The sequence below is a fragment of the Alligator mississippiensis genome, chromosome 6 (genome assembly GCF_030867095.1).
Source record: "Alligator mississippiensis isolate rAllMis1 chromosome 6, rAllMis1, whole genome shotgun sequence".
NCBI classification, from domain to species: domain Eukaryota; kingdom Metazoa; phylum Chordata; order Crocodylia; family Alligatoridae; genus Alligator; species Alligator mississippiensis.
In genome coordinates, this window is record NC_081829.1 from 80,728,732 (window position 1) to 80,744,779 (window position 16,048).

At 40.1% G+C, this 16,048-nt stretch overlaps 1 protein-coding gene across 7 annotated transcripts in view; it reads right to left on the reverse strand.

Annotated features, from left to right (window-relative positions):
• DOCK1 (dedicator of cytokinesis 1) overlaps nt 1-16,048 on the reverse strand; it is a 555,371-nt gene that overhangs the window by 476,880 nt on the left and 62,443 nt on the right. For all 7 annotated transcript variants that reach the window (XM_059730036.1, XM_006259204.4, XM_014611383.3 and 4 more), the window contains 3 exons: nt 6,907-6,947; nt 2,463-2,518; nt 584-680 (listed from right to left, as the gene is read on the reverse strand). In XM_059730036.1, coding sequence (XP_059586019.1) covers nt 584-680; nt 2,463-2,518; nt 6,907-6,947 — 194 coding nt within the window. The remainder of the gene's footprint in view (nt 1-583; nt 681-2,462; nt 2,519-6,906; nt 6,948-16,048) is intronic.

Genomic DNA, 16,048 nt, shown 5'->3' on the forward strand with positions numbered 1-16,048 from the left:
GCCTGAGAGCCTCTGCCTCTACTACAGCCTTGTCCCCACTGCCACCAAGCCACAACCAAGACAGGGTTTCCTAGAAGCTGATCACGTCAGGGTTCCTCGACATCTCCCCACTGAGTGGGCTGTCAGAGAACCAGCTGCTCTTCTTCCCTCCTTCCTTTCCCTTTGAAAAAGAGGAGGAGGATCACTGTAGGATAGTGGGGGTCTCTCTGTCCAAACATTAAACTGGTCCCTGAAAGACAAAGAAGTTGCTGTTTGAAACAGCAGCTTCTTTGTCAAGAATCTGCCATTTTTATGGCACATCAACCATTTTCTTAGCGTGACAAACAGCATGAATGTGTGAACAGTTGTTTTTGTTGTGCCAAAAACAGCTGATGTGGCCGGACAAATGTAACCTCTGCCTAAACCTTTAGAGGAAAAAGAGTGAATATATGCAAACAAATTCCCCATGCCTTACATTCTGTTTGTTCTTAAATTTTGGCATATCTAGTTTTTACGTTTCTAATGCAAGAAGACAACTTTTCCTACTTCCCAAACTGAAATCCATAATATTTTATATGATTTAAAAATAATATGATGTACTTACAACATATAGCTGGCGCCATATTATGGACCACTCTCGTAATGTTGTGGTAACTTCCTGAATCAGCGGGAGCTCATTGGGTATAACAGTTTCATGCTGTCTAAATTTTTCAAAAACATTTTGATAGAATAGCAAAATCATTAATATGGATAGAACTTGTAGAAGTAATTTGCACGTTTCAAATCTAATTCAATATTGCCACAATAAAGAAAGAACATGTGCCACCATATTACAAAATATAAAGGATGCATCACATACATATATAAAAAAGAGGCACTGCATGTATCACTGTGGCCTAACAGAGCACCTGGGTGTAACCTGAAAGACCAGAGTTCTATGCCAAATTCTGCCACTAACTTGGTGTGACCTTGGGCAAGGCGCTTGGCCTCAGTCTGCCCACCTGTAAAATAGGAATAGCTAAACTGACTTTCTTTGTATAGAGCTATGGTATCTCTCAGTGAAAAATGCTACATGAAAGCTGAATATTATTACTGTGGCTTTCTTTGTATATTTTATTATAGTACCCTCAACTTTCATATAATGAAATATAAACATGTAATGTTGGTGGCAACTTACAACATAATATTCACAAGAGTATTTTACTTCATATTTTTGAGAATGTTAGGTGTCCTTTCTACAACACTAATAGTAAAGTAGGCATAATATTATTTAGGGCTTTTTTTATATCTTAGATTTATCAATCAGGATGAAAAACAGGTATTTAGCATGTACGGTGCCATGACATTAAGCATATACTTTCAGCAAAATACATTAAAAAAAAAAGCCTGGCTTGCAGCTCTTGAGAGTTTTTACCCATCTAAATGACTTCCTTTAAAATTATGCATCATCCAAATATAAAACAACAGATAGACCTTTTAATATGTCAAAAGTAGAGTACTTGGAGGTAGTTTTGTAATCAGCAAGAAAGATGCCATTATGCAGTAATCATATGATTAGCAGTGTTATCATTTACATACTTAACAGAATATAAAAATAAATCAGTAAAGAAGGAGGAAATTTTAATCTTTTTCACCTAATTTCATACCCGGCTGATCGTTTGTCAATTCCACTCAACATTTTTTTGTTTCACTAATATATTTTTAATGCCATCTCTGACACCAGTTTTGTGACCTTTCATATCCATGGCCACTATGTAGGAAATAACTTCAGATATCAACACAGCAATTTAACAACCACTGTATTAACAGAAAAGGCCAAAGTGTCTGCACTCGAGCAAGTTTAGGACAGTGAAAGGAACACCACAAAACCTAATGTTGTGGCTCATTAATAGAGATAACAACTTTGGTAGAACTGCTTCTCAGCAAAGTACAGATGATTGATTTGTGGTCTGAAAGACCCTTTACAATGAGGAGCTCAGTCTACTCAATTTATTGAAGAGAAGGTTAAGACGTGACTTGAGTATCACCCATAAGCGTCTGCAAAAGGAGAATGTATCTGATAGTAGCAAACATTTCAGACAGGCCTGCAAATGAGTTCCAATGGCCGGAAATTGAAATCAGAAAAACTGAAATGAGACTTCTGGTTTGTCTTTGTTTTTGAAATACTTATGGTAATTATTTTCCATTTGAATAAGTTATCAAGGAATTAAATAAGTTTAAATCAAGCTAAGAGTTTTACTGTACCTACCTATTCAGGTCAATATAGTAATCAGTACAGATGAAACTGCTATTACCTGCATTATGCAAGTAGTTAGACTAGCCTCTCACTTTCAGATGTATGAATTGATCCCCCAAAAAAGTATTTAGACCATCAGTTCATCAGTCAACTGAAAATGAAATATTATTCCCCCAATGAATGCAATAAAGTTACAACTACATAAACATAAAAGAACTGGAGTCTTTTAAGCCAAGTCTCCACTCACCCTTTTCCTTCAACTATGGCTTCTTTAAGGTGAATGTAAGTTGTAGGAAATATGCCCTTTGGAGAGAGAAAAGTTAATTTTATTCTGAGTAACTAGATGCACATTCCTGGTTAGCTATAGTCACACATTCATATTACCAGTTTACACATACTCTCATAAACAGCATTACAGAAACAAACTCTCATAACAATACAACTAATATTCTTTTCAAAATTTCACAATTGAGCAGGAATAGCTCCTCAGACAAAAATGCATGATCTGTGTGGGTTCCACTTGTCCATCTAGTCACATTCCTACTGCATCAGTTTTCCTAGCTCAGTTCCACAAAGAGTATGCGTGCATACAGACACTATTAAAACCTTTTTCTTTTAGGTCTGGTAGATTATTAAAACAGTTCAAGACAAACCTTCTGCATTGATTATTCCACTTCTTCCCAAATCCAGAGATTCTGTTGCTGCCTTTCTTAAAACCTCTCCTTCCCAAGATTTCTATTCCTGCTATAAGATGCTGCATCTACCCCAAAGTTATACTTCTCCTGACCCAGGATCTTCCCACTATCTGTCTACCAGAACAGACTCCTAGTTATAGGAAACACTATCTCTAGGCCTCACATAACCCAAATAAAGGCGGCTGAGTCAGGTAACAAGGGCGCATACTTGCACTCTGGGCCCCTCTAGACATGGAAGGAAGCATGCTTGTGGGACTGTAAATTAGATCCCACCATGCCTCATTGGTGGTGCAGGGGAAGCCTCCTCACTGATGGGGCCTCCCAACCATGGGGGCACCCAGGGCTCCTCTAACTGGGAGATGACATCAACTGAAGTCTTTCGTGTGGGACATGGGGTGCCCAGATCACATTATCTGTGGTCTCCCAGCTGTATGAGTGCATGGAGAACCCCTGCAGCTGGGAGACTGCATCAGCTATCATCTCCCAGCTGCAGGGATGCATGAAGTGCCTATGCTTGGGAGCGCCATCAGCTGACAGGGCTTCCAGCTGTGGGGGGCACAGCTTACAGATGCAAATTGAGGCTGGATAGAAATTAGCTATAAAAATTACATATTTTCCAGCTCTAGCTTTATAGCTGGTTGGACCTTTTTAAGGGGTGATAGTTAATTTGCACATGTGGCTGGAATTAATTGCGCAATTAACCAGGTAATTGTGTAATACATGCAACATGTAGAGAGGGCCCCTGAGACCAATTCTATACAGACTTTAGCAAAGTTGTAGAACAAATTTCCTACCACTCACTTGACTCTACCCCATCATCAAAATAAACTTTAAGTTAAAATAAAGAATTAGAAAACAAACTCCCAGAGTTTTTAATTCAGAACTATGGTGAAAGTATTGTAACCTTAACATCCAAAATCCCTAGAAACTGAAACTAAACACACAAGAATTTTGCCTGTGTTTGACTTTTCTGAATCAACTCAAAGATGCTTAGACTGAGTCTCAAAAGGTAGATAAGCTTTTAGGGAACAGTTAAACCTAACTCTATATGTAATAGAATGCTGGGAAGTTTTGCTTTCTTTGATGCAATATAGATCTCTGTCTTAGATTTCTATATATTAATACAAACAATGATTACTTTGTACAGATGGGCAATTGTGTAATCTGCATTCAAATGATAAACTTTCCTTTTAATCTCCCAGTCCTATGAATGCCAAAGACACTAGGGTTAAAAGAGGGAAGGGTGGAAAGGAGTGAATAGTCACAACTGAAGGGCAAACATAAAAGCAGGGAAGAATACTAAGTGTCACAAGAACTAACAAGAGATATTTCTGAGAAAAGAGAGCCTCAGAAAGGCAAAGATGGAATGGGCAGAGAACTGCAAAGTTCAGCTGGACAATCTAAAAAACAAAACTGGGGAGAAGGGAATGAGATCAACATATTCTGATGAAAAAGAGGTTCTCCACCTACTACTTTGCTATAAATCCTGAGGAAGTGAAGAGGTGGGGGGAGCAAAGACAGAGAGACAGAATAAGAACACATCATCTATTAACAAAGTCAATATTGAGAAGCTTTTCTTATTACGGGCCATATCAACAACGTTGCCAATTCTCATGATTTCTGGCATTGTTCTTAACGTCTACATTTTGGGAATGTCTACATGCCTACGCTTTGGGAAACACTACGTTCCCGAAGCACAGACTAAGAACAGCACCAAAAATCATGAGAGTTGGCAATGCTGCATCAATGTAATATCAAAACACACTACTTCATTTAACACAGTGAGTTTCTCCTACACTCACCTACTCAAAAGGTTCTACCAGAATTCCCTTTTAAAAGATAAAACAACTCTCTCAAATTAGCAGGCTCTTTCAAAACAGAAGAAATTATATTAGCTTGAGAAGCAGTCCTGGACATTAGCTGCAGGCAAAAAAATGTAGCAGCACCTGGAATTAATTTAAGTCAACATGAGTGCCTAATTAGTACTTAGGCATGTTCTTGAAATGTACTTCCTAAAGAATTTCATGCATCACCAAAAGAGAAAATATCAAAATAAAATGAAAAACCAAAGAGTGGACTGGTTAGGAAGTGGGAAGGTCGTACTACAGAACTCCATGACTAAAGTACAGATGGTCAAAAAGCTGAAGGCTGAATCAATTCAATCTTTGCAGGTTAGTCTAAGCTGTGTTGGTTCATCCAAAAAGCAAGTAAACAGATGTTCACTTTTGATAGATCCAAGGAGGTGATACTTCCCCTCTATTGAGCTCTGGTCAGACCGCAGTTGGAGTACTGCGTGCAATTCTGGGCGCCGCACTTCAAGAGAGATGTGGATAACCTGGAGAGGGTCCAGAGAAGGGCCACTCGTATGGTTAAGGGCCTGCAGGCCAAGCCCTACGAGGAGAGACTAGAGAACCTGGACCTTTTTAGCCTCCGCAAGAGAAGGCTAAGAGGTGACCTTGTGGCTGCCTATAAGTTCATCATGGGGGCACAGAAGGGAATTGGTGAGGTTTTATTCACCAAGACGCCCCCAAGGGTTACAAGAAATAATGGCCATAAGCTAGCAGAGAGCAGATTTAGACTGGACATTAGGAAGAACTTCTTCACAGTTAGAGTGGACAAGGTCTGGAATGGGCTCCCAAGGGAGGTGGTACTCTCCCCTACCCTGGGGGTCTTCAAGAGAAGGTTAGATAGGCAACTAGCTAGGGTCATCTAAACCCAGCACTCTTTCCTGCCTATGCAGGGGGTCAGACTCGATGATCTATTGAGGTCCCTTCCGACCCTAACATCTATGAATCTATGATTCCAGAAATGCAACTGCACTAGCTCAGGCAGGAAGCCAGGGGGCACAAGTGCAGGCCTCCCTGCTTGGCTGAAGCAGGCAACTTGGACCAAGAAAGCAGATTTAGACTGGACATTAGGAAGAACTTCTTCACAGTTCGAGTGGCCAAGGTCTGGAACGGGCTCCCAAAGGAGGTGGTGCTCTCCCCTACCCTGGGGGTCTTCAAGAGGAGGTTAGATGAGTATCTAGCTGGGGTCATCTAGACCCAGCACTCTTTCCTGCTTATGCAGGGGGTCGGACTCGATGATCTATTGAGGTCCCTTCCGATCCTAACATCTATGAATCTTTAAGGCTAGCCCACCCACCCTGCCAGGGGTTTGCAGGGGAGGTGCAAAGCATCCTGGGATGCTGGGGGACTGTGAATTAACTTCTATAAGGGATCTGGGACAGAATTTCAATACACCAATTTAAGCTAAATCAGTTCAGTCTGTTACTACATCCATCTACGTATATCTTAAACCAGTTTCAGACATTTTGAAAGTGGCTTATGTGCACTGAACTTCTGTTGTGTTACATTTGAACTGGTGTCTAATCACTTATACTAGTTTGTGTGTAATTTCTGTCCCTAGCCAATGTGTAATTACCTTTCATTTTTAGACATGAAAAAAGCCACTGATGAGGAAGAGAACTCAGAGTTCATTTCTGTATGCAAACATGTTAATTTTTAAGCATTTTTCTTTTAAAGCAAAAAATCAGGACTATAAATCTTTAATTCTGGCTAATTGCTACTATAAAATAAACCCCTAAAACTTAAAGTGCAACATTATAAGCAATATTTCAGCTGTTTCCTTTTTATTTTGGAAAGACTGCTGTAAACAACAGCCCTTTATGCACACTTAAAACCTAACAAGACAAAATTACATTGCACAAAGCAAGATTACTCCATCTTTCACACAGAATGGATGAAAATCACAATGTAAGTCTGCTTATAACTTTCCAAGATGTAATTGCATTTTATGAGCAATGCATTATTTAACAGAACATGAAGCCAACACTGTCAGCATTTAATAGATTAACTAGAATTTAAGTTTTATAAAAGTTCTTAGTTGACTATTTAACAAAGTAAATTCCACTATAGAATTTAGTCTACTATGCAATTATAACACAGCTTTACATTACAAAAGAAAATGAATTTAAGTATGAAACAGAACACTTACCTTTTTTGATTTTTTTCTTAATGTATAACCTCTGTACCAACCTAGAAAAAGTTAATAAAAAGTTTAAAAATAAATTGTAAAAGCTTTTTCTTTGAAATGGGATAACACCTTAACGTTTCTTATAGCGTAGGAAAATGTCTGTGCTTGGATAGTTAAATTTCAGCTTTCATTAAATTGTATATTTTAGATATACAAAATGTTCTTTAAACACTATAAAAAGAAGCAGCAAGATATAAAACTGAAGTGGGACAGTATATGACATAGTTAGCATTCTGCATTATTTGTAAAATGAACATCCTCACTTAAATTAGTAATTTACTAACATAAGATAAACCAATCTGAGTGAACATACTTTAGAGTTGTACACTGGTTTCACTATTTTGCTTTAAAGAAACAAGATCTCCAAGGTGAGCTGCTGTTATCACATTAGAGAACAAAAATACCACTCTGAAAATCAGGATGTCATGTGTACACCAAGACACCACCCAGGAAGAGACCCAGATGAAGTGGATAGTTTGCAAAATAAATAAATAAGTACAGGCTGATATGTTTTCATGAAGTGTCAGAAGAACTTCAAGCAAACAGTCGGAAAAATCTAAATCCATTCGTGGATAATTCATGAACTGAAAAAAGGCTACATGTGTCTCTTAAATTATTCACGCAGTGCCCCTGAATGCCCGCATTGGTTTAGTACAGTATCAGAAGGAACAGTCCTACCTACTGTTAGTTAAGACATAGTGTCAGTAAGACAGGAACTGCAGTGTAGCACATGAACAGTATCTTCTTAGGGCTCCAACAGCAATAGAGTACAAAATCTGTGATGACATACTCTCGGATGACCGGATGGATATTCAAATAGGGAGGTTTTGGACGATTTTTACTTTACCTTTCAACTGACAAATTTATAGCGGTTCTCTGGAGCTCTCAATGCTAGGAGGCCAAAAGCCCTAATTCAGCGCATGCCAGCAAGCAAACCAGCATTCCAGCTTTCCCTCCTGGCAATTCTATTGTGATACAATTATTTCTATCCAGCACGGCATTCCTCACACTCAAAGGCAGGTGGCCATGCCAGGAAAATAGGGAGGTAATCTCTCATTTATTGTGCCCCCAGTTCACTACACATCTGCAAGCAATCAGCATTACAGCTTTTATTGTTTAAACCATTCTGTTTTTACTGTGACTGTATAATTAAAAAAAAAAAAAACACACTATAGTAATTTTCTCTCAGAAAAAGGTATCATGCCAAGCAAATCAGCAGGGTTCTCGTGCACACTGCCCCCAATTCAGTACAAATTCATTTGCAGCCTTGTATTATGACTACTCTATATTTCAGCTCGTGTTTATATTTCTTGCTTGCTGCCTTAGAGAGCCCACAGGCAAAAGGGTGCTGCGCTCCACAATTTTCTGAAGGAAGACAGTAAGATTTTATCTCGGCTTGGTACAAAACCTACATCGCTGATTGTTCCATTAAGTCAGAGTGCTCTCATGCAAGCAAGTTGCTGAGCAAGCATTAGGCATAGCCGTCTCAACTTCCTTGCAGTTCAGTATACATAGGAAAGGAAAAATTAGCCAAAAGCAAATGGAAGACACATGTCATGACCACTCATAACACCATTTCCTACCAACTACCCATGTACTTGACTATACATATCCAGAAGGTAGAAAAACAAGAGAAAAAATGCTCTCTCTACATTCCAGCTGGGATTTAGTGATGCCTCAGAATTCAAAGATATTAACAAGATAAAGCGCAAATGAAAATGTAACTCCCAAGAAACAGCAAACTAGCAGGAAACTCAATCCCTCGGCTTCTCCAGGCATTTTCAGGAGAGAAATTTTCACTTTTTATCATCACAGCATTGCCCCTCACCGCTGTCTTTCAAAATAGTCTGTGCCCAATATTGCTAGATACCAGATGGGAAGGGTACAAAACATACTTCCTAGCCTGAAAAATGGATGGGCTCAGCATAAAGATAAGGAAGAAGGAGGGACAGTAACAAGATATATTAAAGAAGGTTGGGGAGGGAGGGGCGGGGAAGAAGGGAAAAGTGGTTGGGGGACAGTCTCCCCTAGGCAGCAGGCTTAGACCAGAGTCTAGATATAAATACTTAAGTTTGATGTGTGCACATCATAATGATTGGTACATTGCCAAGCAAAACAGGAATCAAATCCAGAACTATGACTTCAAGGCCATTTAATTAATAAATTAAACAAACTATCATTTATACAAACATGCAACTCCAGAATATTCAAGAGTGAAGCAAGACTTCTATTATTAATCTGATCTAAATGCAGACATTTGCAAGGGTTAGGGGAAGGTTAGATTGAGTTAAAAATGGGCAACCAATCTTAGTTCACCTCCAGTGCAGACCTTTCACTTAGACCTGGTCTCAGTGATCTGAAATCAATCTAAACCCGTAACTGTACAGAAGTTCCACTCACACAGACCAGTCTAAAAATGTCTGAACCCAGTCTAAGACAGACTTGAATCAATGTAAGTTCAGACTTAATCGAATCAGGTTAGACTGGTAAATGGAACTTCAGTACAGTTACCTGCATAGCCCCAAGGCTGAGAAAGCCCAGCTACTGGCCCCAGTCCTGGGGCTGCACTTTTCCTGCCCTCCCCCCCTGGTACCAAGCTATTTTTACCCCCTTCCTCCCCCCAGGAACCAGCCAGCTCCCCCCTCAACCCTCAAGCTGCTCTAGGTACTGGATTTATCAGCATTTGCTGCTGCCAGGAGTCAAACAAGTCAGCCCTGGTATGGAGAGGGGCAGGAGGAATGGGGGGTAGGTTCACTGGGAGGGGTCAGGATTCTAATAGCCACTGGTCCCACTGCGAGCACCCCTGCAGATCCCATGAGCCCCCTGATCCCACCAAACCCTCCCAGCTCCCAAAAATGCCCCACAGACCCTGGTTGCCCCCATGATCACTCCTGTGGATGCCACCTGGCTCCTTCCTGTGGATCCCACCTGCCCCATACATCCCGCAGATGCCATCTGTCCTCTCTTGCTCCTGCGGATCATGCTTGCCCCTTACCGCCCCCAGCATGCTTGTCCCCCCCATCCCCTACCCCCCACACTAGTTGAGTGACAAATGCAAGCGGTAAAATGGTAAACAGCAATGCACTAATTTCCTTTCCTAAACCATTATTTCATTTTATTTTCCTTCATTTACTTCCTTCATTAAAACTTCTCCTTCCCTCTTATTAAAATCTCAGTTTTTCTGGTTTCATCTTATGGAGGTTTTTCAGTCATTCTTGTTGTAGGTCTCTGAATCTTTCCTAGTCCTGCCACCAGTAAGTCCTTTTTGAGGGCATATCAAGTTGTGTGTGTGCATACACTTCTATATAAAAATTCTATCAAGCTGTGAAACAAGTGTCAGACATCTGGTTCCAAGGTAGAGAAGGTGGGAAGTGGTGCGAGGACTCAGGCTTCCTTGGATACCTTGGGCTCTGTAGTTGACATGTCTGTCTACTGATTGCCATGATATGGAAGGTTTCTGAAATAACTGAAGCATTTATGGAAAAATGATTATGATACCTCTAACCAGACCATTCCAGTACTAGGGTCTGGTGAACTTTTCTGGACAGACCTCACATCAACATACTGCCCTTTTCCAACATATGCTTGCAGAACAATTGTCAGATTCTGAACTGAACTCCCTTTTTCCTTTGAAAAAAACGTGAAACAAGACTTGTTCCAGTTATCACTTTAACCACTCTTCTTGCTTACTTGCATTTTCCTTCCATCTTTTGACTTGACTTTTTAGATGGCAAGCTCTTGGCTTGTGGGCTACTGTTTCTTGTTCACACGGTGCCTAACATGTTTTATCTGGTGCTTGAATATAAATACTGTTTCTTAAGTATTCCTGCTATGACAATGATGACCCATTACTGACACCAGCTGAAAAAAGTTAACTTCCTGAAGATGCAAGAACTGCTACTCTGAAAGAAGAAAAGGATTTATCCCTATTTACCTTAGATCAAGTGGTCATTTTTAATGCAATTTTTACCTCCCCTAGCCCTGTTTCTGTTATTTGTACACAAATAACCAAAGCTACCAAAGTATATCTTCATTGCAGTTACTGCAATTACTGAAAGTCGCAGAGCTACCCAACCTAGCTGTGGCAGACTGCAACACAATACAAGTTAGCCACCTAATTATCTAAGTGTGGGCTTTGGGGCCTGCACTAAGTTCTGTGTTCAGTGACCCGCAGCGTGGACCTAGCTTTCAGGTGCCAAGAGTATCTCAGGAATCCCTGGGCAATTCAGAAATGAATCCTGAATCTGCTGGCAGGGCCGTACCTAGAGGGGACAAATTGGACCCTGTGCTTTGGGGGACCCCACGAAGCCGGGCAGAGCAGTGGGGGTGCAGAGCTGGCCACTGGCAGTCGCAGCTTCTTCAGATCTGGGGCCCTGCACCCTGCTCAGGTCACCTCTGTCTGCTGGCATACCTATTCCATATCCTGCTGTCATAAGGGCTGATATTTGCTGCATGCTGGCAATCCTGAGCAAATGTAATAGTTGGGTCCTGAGATAAGCTCTAGGAACTATGTCCCAGTTGTCACCAAAGCTGGGACAAGAAGGAAACGGTGGCAAAAAGCCACTAGGCCAATGTTTCTCTATATTTTTACACTCAAAGAACCCCTTGTTAGTCTAAAGGCACCCCCTAGAAAATGTCAGCTCTTATTTTTCCACATGCTTTTTAACTATAGGAAAAAAATAGAGAAAGCAATTCTTCTGTGGCAAAAAACTCAGACCACACCAATTCAGAAGGGTTTTGACACTAGGGATTTCTATTTTAAATCTCTGTTTATCTAGGGAATTATGTCTGCATGCCTAACAATGCTAACATTGCAAGGCACCACCTGGAACCCTTAAAAGAATCTCAAGGCACCCCAGAGACTCTCCCATGACTAGTATTGAGAGATTTGCCTTGTTTATGCATGTATGTCCAAAAGAACCCCCATTAAAAAGATCCAGTACACACAAATACTTCATTGGTTCAGCTTGCCCATTAGGAAAACTTACACATCCAGGAGCTTGCATAATTTCTCTTAAATTGCCCCTTCTGTTTATTACCCAGTCTTTCCAGGCAGGAAAGACTAAATTTCCCTGAAGATTTAACAACTGTCATCATTAGACATATGATGATGAGACATGGTCTTCAAATCAGATTATAGTGTCTGGGGTAGCCTTTTGTTGAAATGTTGATGTTCCAGTGGAAAAGATAAAGGCACTGCCAATATGGGATAAAAATAATACCTCTATGGTCAGATCAGAGAGGCCAGACAGTACCCTGCTTCTTCTACTATTGCTGCTACATATAGAAGGGAGGCTCCATTTATAACTTGCCTGCTAGGGCCTTACACAGCAACAAATTGTTAAAATAAGCCATCAAGAATAAATCTATTGGAAGAACAGGTTTTAAAAGATAACCTCTCTCGTAGTTCCAGAGAGGGGTGAATTGCCTTTGGAAAATGCAAGGGCTTGAAATGCAAAAGATTTTTGTTAAAGTTCTATTTAATAATTATTGACTTACTGCACAATTTCTACCAGTCATTTGTTTGGTTTGCCCCTTTCTGCTTATGAAAATGAGTAGGATTTGGTTAAGATGATTAGAATGACCTAAACACACATTAGAAAAATGTCTGATATCTTCTTCTAGGAAAGCACTGTCAGGAATATAATTCTCTTTTGTAACATGAAAAATGCTCAACTCTATAGGTTTGCTAGTTATTATTATTCCATTAAAGACTCCACACATTAAAGAAGTGGGAGGGCATTTTCTAGCTGAAGAAAATGTTTGTGTTGTTTCCACCTACGAGGAAGGCAGCAAACTTGAGCTCTATAATTTTAATTTAATTATTCCTTTGGATTACATTTAAAATATAGCCTGGTCTGCTCCTCAAGACCATATTTGGTTGTGAATGTGTGTTCCATTCGCTAAAGCAAGAGAGCTTTTCTAAAAGTTATGGCAGAATGCAGGCTGTTTGTAACAAATTTAATAATTTTAAGAAGACTTGTATAAAGTATAGGCTAACCTGAAGACATTTTTCTTGCATTTCAAAGGAAAACTTCTCTTCAAGTAACCCACTTAACCAAGAACAAATTATTTCTAAATAATAAAGAAATGTAAAGTCTAAACTTAGTTTTGAATGTAGTTTCACCTACATTTAAAACTAAGTTTAGACTTTACATTAATATAAACATTTTAAATATTTACAGGAACAAAGCTAAAAGTTAGCAATCCCTTCCAATATATCATAGCAAAAGCAAAGTAAATGAGATGTACGTAATATACTGACACGTAGTTAATATAAATAAGTGTCTGTCTGGTTTTCACGTTAGGCTCTTACACTGTGCCTAACAAACTGATAACCTTTTTAAACTTCCCCATCTCTTCCCACTAATATCATGCATGGTTTCAACTAGAGAGGGAAACTGCCAAAGACAAATGACTGTACTATGGTATAAATCAGTTTTAGGGCTACTAATTCAAGATTCAAATTCAGAATTAAAACATGTGTAAATCTTTACCACTGAAATGGACTCCTTGTAACAAGCTACATCAAAGTGAAAAACCAATAAAAGTTCCACAGAAGGATGCCTGTAATAAGTAGAATCATGTCAGCCCTAGTCCACATAGGAAATGTAATGTGTGGTAGAGAGCACAACACGTTCATCATGTATTTAACAATCTTAGATACATCACCTTCCCTGTTCCTTCTGACTGGCAGCATGTGAAAGATAAAAGCTTCTGTCCTGAAATTAATACCTGGTGATCAATCTTGAGACCAAGAGATCATGGTAAGTATAGACTGAGGCTGCTTCATCAGAACATGACAAAAAGCAAGCCACAAACAGCTTCATCTTCCAAAAAAAGTTAACTTATCCGATTACAAGAAACAGTTTTCTTCAAAAACAATTTGAAAATGAAGCCAAGCCTCACTCCACTATCTTTATGAACAGACATATGTTTAAAACTGGTATCTCTACAATTCAACATAAGTATGTTAGGGACAACACCAGCCCACAGGATTTTTTAAAAATGTTTTGTTCCTACTTCTAAGTCTTGGTTCAACTATCCTTGTCCATCATATCACTTAAGGGTAAAAGGAACACATTGAACCTGTTGTTTTTTTTAGGAGGGAGGGGAGGGCTGAATCTGAAAGCAACTAAGCTCATTTGAGTGCAATTGCTGGATTGCTATGCAAATGTCCAAATTGCTTGTGCATGCACAATTACTAGATTCACAAACTCATTATGATAATTCTGCATTGCTACCTTAAAAAAAATTCAGCACAACAACTTTCGAAGTCTATCCCAGATAAAGCGCTGCACAGACTTTGAAGCGTACTGAGCAAGTTGTTATAGGAATGGCTGCAGTGTTGACACAGATAGTACAAATGCAATGTTTAATTTAGATTATTTTTCCCTCTGAATCTATTGTAGTAGACTGAAAAAGGTCAAGGGAAGAAAAGTTTGAGGAAAGTACAAGTACCTAGATAATAACAAATAGGAAAATAAGGCTGTGATCCAACAGAGCACTTAAGCACATGCTTAAGTGTTTTGCTGGATCACAGCCTAGAAGAACCCAGACCTTCCAGTAGCTGGCATCTTAGGAGCGTGCATAGTAGTTTATAATAATAAATCAAAGATAAAGGAATGCAAGCAATAATATTTATTAAGGGTGCAATCAAGCTGCAATATTCACATATCATCGGGGGAAGAGGAGTTAAGTACAAGTTTGGCAAATTAAACAAAATTAACCACGGGAACCCAAAGGTCATAAACTGTAGCCTTTTTACTTTATCCATTTAATTAAGAACCTGTGCCATTTTCTGTTACAGAAAAAAAATACTATGGTGTGCTGTTTCCTAGTGTTGTGCTGTTACATACGACACAGCTGAATTCTTGAGCATATTGTTATCCACAAATATTCCAGTTCGTGGCATAACATAACAGGGTGAGTTCCTCTGTGACCCAGGAATTCAGACATATGGATGAGGTTTCTTAATGCATTAAAAGCTTGAAGCCTCTAAGTAGAAACTGAATGAAATAAATGTCCCATTGTCCAATAACAAAAACGAAGACTTATTCATGATATTAATCAGTTGGGGCAACTGACACCCAGGAAAAAGACAACCTATTAAATGGGTATTTTGCGTCGGTCTTTCATCAGTCCCATGGGATGCTCATGCCCGCTACGGGACAGGGAAGTCCGGGAGAGGGTGATCCCCTGCCCTCCATTAATGCTGACCTCATGAAGGAACATCTTGAGAAGCTGGATACCTTCAAGTCAGCCGGCCCTAACAATATACACCGCAGGGTACTCAAGGAGCTGCCGAGCATCATAGCCCAGCCTCTAGCACGGATCTTTGAAAACTCTTGGCGCTCTGGTGTAGTGCCCGAAGACTGGAAGAAAGCCAATGTGGTGCCTATCTTCAAGAAAGGGAGGAAAGTGGATCCAGCTAACTATAGGCCCATCAGCCTGACTTCTATCCCAGGGAAGATCTTAGAAAAGTTTATTAAAGAGGCCATCCTTAATGGACTGGCCGACGCCAACATCTTAAGGGATAGCCAGCACGGGTTTGTTGCGGGTAGGTCTTGCTTGACCAATCTAATTTCCTTCTATGACCAGGTGACCTATCACCTGGACAAGGGAGAAGAGATTGATGTCATATATCTTGACTTCAAAAAAGCCTTTGATCTGGTTTCCCATGATCACCTCTTGGTGAAACTGGCCAATTGTCGCCTTGGGTCCTCCATGATCCACTGGCTGGAAAACTGGCTCCGTGGTCAGACCCAGAGGGTAGTAATTGATGGAAGTCACTCATCATGGTGTCCTGTGACCAGTGGGGTCCCCCAAGGCTCTGTCCTTGGACCCATACTGTTCAACATCTTCATTAATGATGTGGACACTGGAGTCAGAAGCGGACTGGCCAAGTTCGCCGATGACACCAAACTTTGGGGAAAAGCATACACGCCAGAAGACAGGCGGGTGATCCAGGCTGACCTTGACAGGCTCAGCAAGTAGGCGGATGAGAATCTGATGGTGTTCAACGCCGATAAATGCAAGGTTTTCCACCTTGGGAAGAAAAACCCGCAGCATCCTTATAGGCTCGGCAGTGCTATGTTGGCTA